Here is a 12,113-nt window from a genome sequence, read left to right on the forward strand (position 1 = left end):
AAATATGTTCAAGTAGCATGTACTTAACGTGCAGAAATTAAACATTTTGGACTGTGAAGTAGAGAATTGGTTCTCATTTCTGTGCATTTTTCCTTTGTCCATTGTCTGGACAGAGAGCTTCCATATTAATGATGCGCAAATACATTGAAAAAGTTTGGTCCTCACAAATATTGTCCATAATTCGAGTTGTCCATATTAACGAGGCACGACTGTAGTTGAAGTTAGATTTTAAGAAGTGTGGCAAATATAACTAAATCGCGTGCTAATGTACACCCGTGTGCAAAAGTGAAGACCACACTCTGACAAAACTTTATGTCAGCTTTTTCTGAAGGTAAGGCGGATGTTTCCGAGATATGCACAGGGCACCCTCCTCAAAGGGACACAAAACAGAAAAATGAAGTGGGCTTGTATCCATTGAATACCACTTTCTGATCTCAAAAAGGACCAAACAAAGCTATTGTAAGGTAGAAAAAAGCTAGAACAAAAATACAGGTATTGCTGCCACAGCCTAAACTCGCAACTACAAGTCACGTGACGTGCAAGGGCTCCCGGAGGCTGATAGATGCCACAGGATAGATGTGAATTCCGTTGTATGTTTGAATAGAGTAGTAGGTTTCTCTCGAACATAATAGCGTGTTTTTATCACACGAAGACAACTGCGAAAAACAACAAAGAAAAAAAATTTGCCGACGTTTACGTTACTTCCTAATGCGAAATTTGAGCGCAGCTCGTCAGCTGTTTCACCTTTTTCGATAGATTGAGGCAAGGATTTCGAGCAAGACATGTATGTACTATTACAGAAAACTATTTATTTTATTTTTCACATATATATTCCTTCAAGAAACACTTCACTAACAGTTCTTGACTGTCATGAAGGAAGCTTCATGGTCGGAGAAATGAAGAGAGCAATTAAGTTATCGGGAAGTTGCAGGAGGCAGCGTGTGGACCCATAGAAGCGTTGCGCGGCAAAGAGATTAATGCCACAAGCTGCAGGCGAGAAGAAAGAACCTCCGCAAATATCTTAAACTGACTTGAAAATGCTGTAGCCAAAGTTAGCAAGTGTCTCATTGAATTTCTAGCGATATGTTTTAAAGGAAAATAAGGGCGGGACAGATCCTGGCCAGGCCTTCCTCGAAAGCCAAGGGACGATCGGCTAGAGATCCGGACTATCGAACTAACTGTATATATGCAAACTACACCAAAATATGATGCTTTTCTTTGTGAGAGTGAATTCTTCGTTACTGCACGTTACCTTGCAGTTCGATGTGGGCGCTCGCATTATTCATGAATTCTTAATAGTGTGTACCATGTGTTGTCACGTCTTTCTGAAGCATGCCTTTCATAATTGGCTCACAGGAATGGAAAGGTGCAGTACCTGTCACACTTGCTTCTGTGGACACCTGAATCCTTGGTAAGGGAAGGAAGAAAGGTGGGAGTGAAAGTGGAGCTGGTTACAAGGGACAACGCCGACACCGCGAAACCTGGACGCCAAAGAGCTGCGCTCTAAAACTAATCCTAATCGTAGCAGTCCTGCCACTTTAGTGCATGACTAATGAGAGTAAATAAAATACAATAAAATATACTTGTTATACAATAGACTGTTCTTCCATTTTATTGCCTTGTGAGAATGAAAAATGCATGTATGTGCCATATTACTGCAAAAGATCTGACAACGGACCTCTTTCGACCGTGTGAAGCATGTCTGTGCACTGATTGCTAGGGCATGATAAAAGGCTAAACAAGAGAAAAAAATAATGCTTAGCCACGAAACCATGCACTAATTCCAAGCTTTTTGCTGAGCTTATCGTAGCCCCCTTTCTCTTGATGGGCACACCTTGTTCAGCTGGTGGCTTCAATGGGCAGTTGTACTCGAACAGCATGGGTACAGAGCTTGCTTTTGGGTGTCTGTTCCACAAAGCATCAGCGAGTTCAAAAGATTCCCTAAAGGTACACTCTGTCTTTATAAAGCCTTGCTACAGTGGCTATGTAGTTAGGGCGCTTGTCTACTGAACTCAGGGATGCTGGCTTATTGCTGCAGCCACTTATCGAGAGAGGCGAAAAGCAAGGCGTGCCTGTACTGTGTGATGTCAGTGTATGTTAAAAAAACCCAGGTGGTAAAAATTTCCGGTGCCCACCACTACAGCGCTCATAGCCTGACTTGCTTTGGGATGTCAAACCCTACAAACGAAACCACCAGTCTCAACAGCAATCTGGTGCAAAATTATCTGAGCACACGCGCCACTTGTTGCTTGGAGGCCAGTTGATGAGGCACACACCACCTTGTGCCCACTTGCTATGCAAGTCCTTATCACTAGAATTTACACTAGATCACATCAGACATCAAACCCTTTGTTGCGCCTGACCAACCTGTGACATCGGTAGCACTGGGTGCACAGGGTTTATAAAAATTGCTCAATACTGGAGCATGTTTCGTGTCAAATCAAGCCTATATTTAAAATTCGATTGCGGAAAAACTATGCTGTGTTCACGTATGAGCTAAATTTGACAAGGGAGATAGGAATACCATGGAGAATATAGACAAAGTATCTTTTAAATCACTGAACACAGAAAAAAATCACTGGAGTTGCCTTTTAAGCTTGTTTGTTAATAGAGGTGCTCTCATGCCCCTAGTTGCAAAAAAATCGCCACATCATTTCTCCCATTTATGTGATGTCCCTGCCAAAACGGCCTTCACAAGTGTTAGTACGCTGTCTTTGATCCTTGATCCCTGTGCACTTAGGTAATGTAGAGAAGCCATCACGATGGACGAGCGCCGCAACTTCCCAGCCTTTCTTGCGGCGTGCCTTGAGGTACAGCCAGCTCGTACGTTAGCACATGTGAAGTTGATTGCTAAATGCATTATATGACCACAATTTGTCAAAAGTGAACGAAGGACCAGAAAATTGTGTCAGCCGGCAACGCATTAAGCATGAGAAAAAAAGTGTAAACGTAAGAAACATTTGTGCTGCTCGTAATTTTCAGCATATGAATCGGGAAAGTATCAATGCGGTGGTTCTGTATGTGAAACTCTATACACAACAAGTACATCTGGGCAGAAAACAAGGCAACCTGCATCATGCAATCGTTACTCCACTGCTAGTTTCTGTCACTCATGTCTTGAAAATCAATATGTCTCGAAACACAAGGAAAGTAGGTAAAAGCATGTCAGTGAAGCCTCTGCACTTCACTCCACACTATCACTGCTTTCAGTGGCGAGCGACTGATCATTTGAGCCTACTGCACTTTGGGCTTGAAAAGCATTCGATTGTGTGTCAGTCAGCTGCTCTCCACTTGCAGGATCATTTGACGCCAGTGTAAGGTTCATTGTCTCAAGAGGATCAACATCTTTGCTCTTAAGCACTGCAGCAGGCTCGGTACATTGTCTAAACTCATCGCCGCAGTGACTGTCAAGGACCCTGAGTATTTCACTCTGCTGCTCTACACCTTCAAGTTCACCAGAAGCCCCTGTAAGGTCTATTGTCTCTGGGCCTACACATGGGTTCTTTGGTGCGACAGCTGGTGCACTCTGTTGCTGACACTGTGGTAGGGGACTATTTTCGGATGCCTCTTGTTCCTCTGTCTCAGGGTGATGGCCTATGCTTGTGGTGACATCTATTGCTAGTGTATGCTCTCCAGCCTCTGAATCCATGTCTCTCAGTAGATGCTCCTGCTGTGCTAGCCGTAGGCGACGTCGCTCCAGAGCTTGCTGTCTACTCCTCTCCATTCGCTCCAGTAGCTCTTGGCTTGCTTCCTGAAACATAAGGACATTAGTGCATGAAGCTCTGGCAGCTACAGGAGCATTATGGAATGCAAGAACTCGTTTAGGACACAAGTCAGTACTTTGCGAACAGCAGCCAAAATATGAGCTGAATCAGTATGTTGTGCAGGTTTAAACAACACTAAGAAGAGAGAGAGAAGCTCATGAAAGAACAAAAAAGAATTTAGGTGGAATTTAAATCTGCTGACTCTCACGGGGAAGGAACTTTAAGAGAAAAAGATGAAATGAGAGGTGTAGGAAATGACAGAGGCTTAAAGAGATAAAAATATCACCAAGCTCACTGTACAGAGTGCACAATGATGACGGCCATGAAGTGATCAGAGTTCATCTAGAAGACTAATGTCATCTAATAACCAAATAAAAGATTCATAGCACGTGTCTACTGTGTATGGCAGGCTACAGGTCCTAATACACAGTCCAGTGAGTGATTCCATAAGGTGTTCATTATGTGCACAATCATTGGCATATGGTTGGAAATTTAACAAAATATTCTCCATTGTTCTACTAGGCCACAGTTGCCACAATGTGGACAGTTCACGCGTCCTAAACGAACTATGAAGCAATTTGTGAATGCAGCGCTTAGATGAAGCCAATGATAAAGAGATTTCACATGGCGGGGCAATCTGACTGGCAGTCTTGACCTGAGGTCTAGGTGCACAAATTGATGCCGGCAAACTCCAAAGCAAGTTTTTTTCTTTTTTGGCAAGTGCATCTTGTTGGGATGCCTCAGGCTTCGTGAAGTAAACCAGGTGACGATTCCAATTCTGATGACCTCTCCGTGCTGCTCCATCCACTTTTTCATTGGCCATGATTCCAAAATAATCAAGAATTCATAGAAATATGAGAGTGGCCAAAAACACAGAGGAAGGAGTGATGCAAATGCGCATTACTAAGTGCTAAACTTTCCATCATGTTCAAGAAAAATTGAACACCAACAGAAAGTGACAGGAAAGCTGCGGAACCGGGCCCCACACAGCAACATATTTAATGTCCGTGAAACTTACACGCGAGCGCCATTGCTCACCAGGAGGCAGCTAAGCCCCTAATAAAGAGCGCAAGCGGAGCAGTCATGTTATGATCAATACATGTCAGCATTTTTATTTACTTATTCAAATTGTAAATGCTTTATGGCCACGGGAAAGAGCAGAATAAAAGAGCCTCATTCTAGCTCAACAGTGAAGGAACCAAAGATGTACATACCTTGAAAGGCTAGTTCTATAGCATCACAAGCTGCACTAACACCTTTTCATTACAAGTTGCCATTTTCTTTTTTGTGTAATACAGAAATGTTTACCAGGGCATTTTACGACTGCATTTATCAGGAGCCAGTACAGTGTTGCTGCAAGAGACATCATTCATCATCAGCCGCACTGTACCCACTGCCGGACGGAGGCCTCTCCCATATTCCTTCAATTAACTCGGTCCTGTGCTAGCTGCATCCACTTGACCCCTGTGAACTTCTTAACCTCATCCACCCACCTAACTTTCTGCCGCCTGCTGCTTTCCTTCCCTTCGTATCTAATTTGTAACCCTTTTTGACCATCAGTTATCTTTTCTTCGTGCTACATGTCCTGCCCATGCCCATTTCTTCTTCTCATTCTACCTGGAACCTTTCTTAATGGGAACTTTATTACGTTCTTTATGCATACCTATGGCTGCTGTGCAGGCGCTACAAATATCTTCCAGTATTTTCACATACGGCTCATCTACACCCTGAATTTCGCAATGCCCGCACAACTGCTAATGTTTTGACCGAGTCAAACGCTTTTCCATAATCAACAAATGCTATGTGGACATAGCATTCATGAGACAGTTTATTGTTAATCCAGTGCAGTGCAGGTGTTTTTGGTTAGGTTCACAAGCTCGCAAGTAATTGTGTTACATCTGGCTGTAAACCCGTGTCCAACAGAAACGCATCTAATTAACAAAATGTCCTCCCACATATTTGGAAACATGCTTGGAAAACACAGCAAGAAGTGCAAAATAACAGCTGCACTCAAAAGAGTGAAAATCTTGTTGAATATCACTGTAATTCAAGGGCAACATTACCAAATAATGATTGCTGCTCGGTGCAGCAAAGGTTGATCGTAATGAGATCTAGCCAACCATATAGCTTCAATCCTCAGCACTGAGCCTGATACAGTGATGCAACAAAATATTTTGGCCTGCTGTAAATGCATAACAAGAAACTAGTAACTGCATGAACAAAGGAGAGATGGCTCACCTCGGTTAGCTGGGATGTGGGCACTCTGGTTGGACTCATTTGCTGCTTGGCTGTTGGCAGGCTCTCTCCAAGCAATGATGAAAACGGGTCCTCAAATGTCGGCTCCTCTTCCTCTTCTACAATTCCATCATCTAAATTCTCCCCAAATGGCTGATCACCATCTGCAGCATCACCCTCCAAGCCCATCCGTAACTTGCGCATGTAAGTCTGTCACGGTGAAAAGCACATTGTCAGGCAGGCTACAATAGTACTGAGGGACCTAGAAAGAGCACTATCTCACTGCTGTGAAGAATGCAATAATTGCGAGCATTAAGAAACAAAAAGCAGGTTAGTGCTTCTACATCTCAATGCTCATGCAGCCGCACCAAAATTTAGTACTTGGACAAATACAAAAATTAGGGAGGGGGACACGTAAGCTCTGCTTTAAGGCTGTGACGCGACAGTGTTAACTGCTCCCATCCATAGCTCCTTTTGCAGATTGTCATTCGCATACATGCACTTTGCAACTTGTTTAATCCCATTTCCCTTAACTTGTGCCTCTATTATGTCACATATGCTCTTAAGCATACAGTTCAAGCTACCAAGTTACGTAAAAGACCTCCAGATAAAACTTTGCTTAACTGAGATGTATGAATGTGCCTGAGTGGCGTAGGGACAGCCTGTCTATAATCGGGATCCAAGGGCCCTGGAAGGCTGCATTCTAATCTCATCGTCCCATTTCAAAGGCAAAGCCAGAGTTGGTAATTACTGCCCAATCGGCCATTTAACGTGATCTTGTGACATCACACAATCCTACCTCCGATCAGAGACCAGCCATGTCTTGCCGAAGCCATTCCCATGATTGCTCACTCACAACAATGGCAACGCCAAAGTTTCTGGACAAGAGGGCCTTATAATGCTATGGCATGAAAGCAGTACTGAAAAAATGTACACCATAATTTTTTAATTACATTGACTATTGCTACCCATTGTGCCACCCGAAATTCTTGGTTAAAGACTACTTTGCTGTAGTGAGTCACCATTTCAAAGGGGTATGGAGACTTTGGCATTGTGCTTCCGCAACACCTAGCAATGTTGATCATATGCAAGGCAGCATTGGTATCAACTGATAAACGTGGTGGCTTTCCCAATATCCTTTGCAATTTACAAGAGTGACTGTTAACAAAATCGGTTTTGAGATACCATGGCATATTCAGGGCACTCAATGTTATACACAGGGTCCCTTTTATTTGTTTTATTTTTATTCTGTGCAGCATTCGAGAGTGAAAATTGGGTAACAGAGTTGCGTTCTGCAGTTGAGCCCCCTATCCACCGAGCCAGTTAACTGTTAAGAAACCTATGTGGTAAGCACAAGGCACTTTCATTTCGTATGTTGTCTTCTTCAGCTTTGTGCACTAGAAAATTTTGTTCTATAGAAGACATTTTTAGAAACCTGTTCAGGATGCGAGAATCAGGTAAAGTCAAATTTGCCTAAGAACGAGGTGCCCTTTACATACACACATATGACAGATGCCTGGCACACACACAAATGAGTCATCACCACCAGCCCGACTACACCTACTGCAGGGAAAAAGCCTTTCCTGTATCCCTTCAATTAACTAGGTTCTGTGCCAGGTGCATCCAATTGATCCCCACATTGATCCCCCCAACTTTCTGCAACCCCTGCTGTACTTGCCTTCCCTTGGAATCCAGTCTGTCACCCTTAGAGACGACCAGAATTTAGCCTTTGTATCGCATGATGTGCTCATGCCCCATTCTACTTCCCAACTTTCACTAACACATCATTAACTCGTGGTTGTTCCCTGACCCATACGACGCGCTTCTTGCCTCTTATCGTTACATTTACCATTTTTCACACCATAGCTCTCTGCGTGCTCCTCAGATTAAGTTGAATTCTTTTCATTAGCCCTTCCATTTCTGCCTTGTGAGCGAGTACCAGTAGGATACAGTGGTATACAGTCGTGCCTCGTTAATATGGACACTTTGGTTTCCGACCAAGACTGTCCATAAAGCGAGTCATCCATAATAACGAGTAACGAATGAAAAAAAAAAGGATTTTAATGAGAAAAAACATTTTTAATTAACGACTGCTTTTGTACATAACAATGTGCACTGGACTCAAAATTTCACAGAACACCGGCAATTTTGAGTGCATTCCTTGTCATTGTTGCCTACGAAAAATTGTAGTGCAGTCTGGACTCTGAAGCGACTCGCTTACCATGACATCCGTGATGGTAGGCTTTGTGTTGAACTTTTGAGCACGAACTCCTCACTGGCCGATGAATCAGTGTCTGATTCTCTACTCACCACCACTTCCAAAATGGCCTCGTCACTGAGCAAAGTAGCCGCTAGGTAGCTGCTTGAGATTCTTCTGAGGCGAGAAAACAGCTGAGCTGTCGATACTAGTCCCTCGCGGCTTGGATTGATGTGCTTTTGCCGCTTGCATTCACAGATTTCTTAGTGCCTACGTTCAGCTCTGTTCTTTTGCGTTTAACTCCCGCCATGCCAAAAGCCAGACTCAAGTTGAGGGTTACAGGCTCCTGATGCTTTGCCCTTTTTTGCCTAGTTAACCTTTTTGCCTTTCCGTTCTTCTGATTCTTTCTTTTTTTGCCTCGTACTGTTTCTGTAAGGAAGCAAGGGAGTCAAGTTGGCACGCTACTATACAGAGGGCTATCGAGCATCCCATCTTGGCGCAGTCTTTATGTGTTCCTATAAAACAAACACTGCAAGCAGAAGTATAGTTTAGAATGATGGCTAGCCAACTACGAAGAGCTCAGACCTTGTCAAGGCCGCATCGTTGACTCAAAGCGAAGCCGACATGCCGACCGCCTAGTGTGCAAAATGTGGCAGTTCGGCAGCGCAATAGGGACGAAAACCACAGGCATGAGAGGGAAGCGCGTCCAGGACGGGAAGCGCGCCTTTCCTTGTCGCTCTACATATTGAGTGTGTCCTAACTCTCACCGAAAAGCGTTAACAGCTTCATGGAACAAACATTGCGCTTTGGGAAAGAAAACTTCAGTTCCCACCGCCACTGTAGGCACTTGTCTTTCGTCCTGTCATTTCTTTCTTACGCTTTTACCGGCCTCTCTGTTCACGTTCAGCAGAATTTATTGCAACCACATGTTGCAGTTTTCCGGACTGCGGCGGCATTCCCGCTGCACCCAGAAATCTCCTGGTTCCCCCCTTTCGGGGTCTTTCTTACGCTGACCCTCGGTTTAATGTGTACGCTCCTCGCCGCTCTTGCCCCCCCCCCCTAAAACGGTGACACGCCCGCTTTGGTACTTTCCAACCCTACAGGACTCGTTCAGGCATCCCGCCGTATCGGCTGTCGCGTAGGTTCGCAGGCGCCGCGCCCTTCTTAAACTTGCGTTCGGACTCCTCTGCTTTTTTTCAAGCACTGTTCCTATTAAGCTAATATTATTACCACGACAAAAATACATGGGCCCAAGTGGGGCGTGTGCATTCTTCCCCTGTCCATTGTCCAAACAGCGAGTTTCCATATTAACGAGGCATAAATACATTGAAAAGGTTTCGTCCCCAGAAAAACTGTCCATAATTTGGGTCGTCCATATTAACGGGGCACGACTGTAGTACCTTTCTCTTGGGGGATATTGGTAACCCACAATTCATAATCTGATAGCACTTGCCGAATTTGCTCCAGCCCCAATCTGATTCTCCTAGCTATTTTCCTTTCATGATTCGGATATTTGCCTATTACCTGACCTAAGTAAGACCTAAGTAAACATTTTCACCTTGTGTTTGGCGCTCTTTGGCCATAGATGCCCTTGCGCCAGAAAAAAATCAGTTCATCATCATCATCACCTAAGTAAACATATTCACTTGCCACTTCAGGCGTCTTGCAACTTGTGGTTCTTTCTGAGCCAATTGAACATTAGTTCAGTCTTCTGCATGTTAATTTTGATGTCTACCGCCCTGCTTTGGCTGTCTATACCAATCATCCTTTGTAATTTGTAACCTGAGCTACTCAGCAAAGCAATGTCGTCGGTGAATCTCAAATTACTGAGGTATTCTTCATTAACCCTTATTACTAACTGTTCCCAATCCAGCTGTCTGATTACTTCTTCTGACCAAGCAGTAAATAAGTACTGGAGAGATAGTCTCCTTGCCTAACACCCTTCCTTATTGGAAATTTATTACTATATTTATTGAGGACTATGGACTGACACCTTTCAGTACTGTCACATACAACTTATCTATATCCTGATAAATTAGCAGATTTTAATGAAAAAGAGTGTTTGGCTTATTGGACCAGTTTTTAGCAAGAGTTGAGCATTAGCAAAAATGCAGTCTATCTTTTATTTAGCAAATTTGTATTGACTCCTTCCGTTCAAAAATACTGCTAAAAATAATTTGTAGATAATAGTGACCACAGGATGGGACATGAAAAATAGTGTTTGGATGAGTGGCGACAGACATGAAGGGTTGCATTGAGAATGGAGGCTGCAAGGGTCATTCCTTATTTACAGTTCATACCATGCCTGTAGCTGGTGCATAAAATATTTACAGAGCAATTTAAAGAGCATTGCCTTGTCTAACAGCGCAATCGAAGGTATGCAAAATTAAGCCTTCCCCTTGTGTGGATCACAAAAAGAAAAACAGCCAAGAAAATCTACAAAGCCTTTGTTTGGGATTAGTCACACGTTGTTCAGTCGTCTTTTTGTTTGCACTGCTTTGGTTTTTCACACACTTGTTTTGTTACAGATGCACGCCTTTTATGAAAAAATGATCATTGCCCATGCCAGATAGGCAAAAATAACGAGGAATCATTTTGCACACACACAAAAAAGAAAAGACAAAAAGAAAAGAAAGTTCAGATCACCTGCAAGGCTTTCCGTTCCAGCCATGCCAAAGACATTTAAAAAATCTAACCTGAACTTCTCGCTTAGTGCCCAGTCTTTCCAAGGTACTGAAAAAGTTGTCAGAATCCAGCTGAGGAAAAAGGCGATGGCTCCAGTGCTCCAGTACTGACAACGCCGTGTCTAGGTCATGGAGCTGCAAAATCAAGTAAATTTTTAAGATATGAAAAATGACTTTAAGAGACCAAAATACCACAGTTTTCAAGTTCACTTTACCTCATTACCCTTTCCTCGCCACTGTATATTCTTGGACATGCGCAGGAGTTCAGGGATTCCTTTGCCGCTCGCAAGCCTACGGGGAAACACTGGATAAGCCCATGCAGCCGCACGCCCATATCACTTGGACTACCACAAAAACACGCAAGTGCAGTCTGTGCGGCGGATTCAATGCGCTGTTAAAACTTACAACACAGACTTCACGGTAAGATGACGTCGGTTCCGTAGCAAAACCACACTGAGAATACGTTGCAGAGTTTTTATAGACGGTCCTACACAAGGCAGCTCGCGCGTTCTAACTGCCGGTCAAAAGTTGCCCAATTTTTCACGCTTGTCACCAGGTTAGCTGCACTTGACTTCTTCCATTAACAAAACTGCAAGAGTTGTTTTCAACCAATGCGTCTCAAGAATCTTGCCTGTCTTTGTTGAGTTTAGGCCGAGGGTTCTTAACGACGCGCTTCCGCGCAGGTTTATCTTCGGCTGCTCCGTCTTGACCCTCTGCAGCCTTGTCGTTCGTTTCGACAGCCTCCTGAAAACGATAAAAGAAAACAAGTAAGGGAACTGCAGTCATAACGCAATTCCGCACAATGTAAAACCAATAAACTAACCTCGGGTGCTCCCATGTTGTCGTCTTCGACATCATCCAGGGCATAATCTTCTTCCATTAAGTCTTCCATATCTTCAGTTCTGAAAATGTAACTTCGACAGTTCCTAGTAAAGACACGTGCTGTTAGCTAGGTCGATTGCAGTGATAGTTTACGTCAACTCATAGAGATAGGTTGGCCACATAATTTCGCGCGCTCTTTGAGAACGTGCGTCACCACGCGTAACCACGCGTCACCACCACGTACCACGTGACTTAAGACTAAAATTTGCTTTGTTTTCATGTTTACTTTTTAATACTTTTTTATTTATTTGAAAAGACATAATGACAAAATGTTTTTATTTTGTTTACCATAACATTGCTTTTTTTTTTCATCATAAATTACTTTTTACAACATTTGCACGCTTTATGATA

At 43.4% G+C, this 12,113-nt stretch overlaps 1 protein-coding gene across 1 annotated transcript; it reads right to left on the reverse strand.

The window, feature by feature from the left end:
- Window positions 1–1,221: 1,221 nt before the first annotated feature.
- LOC146197907 (TIMELESS-interacting protein) lies at window positions 1,222–11,966 on the reverse strand. Its single transcript, XM_084593179.1, has 6 exons — window positions 11,704–11,966; window positions 11,512–11,624; window positions 11,096–11,171; window positions 10,893–11,015; window positions 6,003–6,209; window positions 1,222–3,751 (listed from the first exon to the last, which is right to left on the reverse strand). The coding sequence occupies exons 1-6, from the start codon at window positions 11,770–11,772 to the stop codon at window positions 3,185–3,187; spliced, it is 1,155 nt and encodes a 384-aa protein (XP_084449305.1). The 5' UTR covers window positions 11,773–11,966; the 3' UTR covers window positions 1,222–3,184.
- Window positions 11,967–12,113: the final 147 nt, after the last annotated feature.

This window comes from Amblyomma maculatum, chromosome 2 (genome assembly GCF_055883805.1).
Source record: "Amblyomma maculatum isolate TAMU_Amacu chromosome 2, ASM5588380v1, whole genome shotgun sequence".
NCBI lineage: Eukaryota > Metazoa > Arthropoda > Arachnida > Ixodida > Ixodidae > Amblyomma > Amblyomma maculatum.

Bases quoted from the DNA above. Each gene is read 5' to 3' on its own strand.
- LOC146197907 (XM_084593179.1), bottom strand. From the start codon at position 11,772: ATGGAAGACTTAATGGAAGAAGATTATGCCCTGGATGATGTCGAAGAC. The intron at 11,625-11,703 runs GTTAGTTTATTG...TATCGTTTTCAG, and splicing joins ACAACATGGGAGCACCCGAG to GAGGCTGTCGAAACGAACGA. The intron at 11,016-11,095 runs GTAAAGTGAACT...TTGATTTTGCAG, and splicing joins GGCGAGGAAAGGGTAATGAG to CTCCATGACCTAGACACGGC.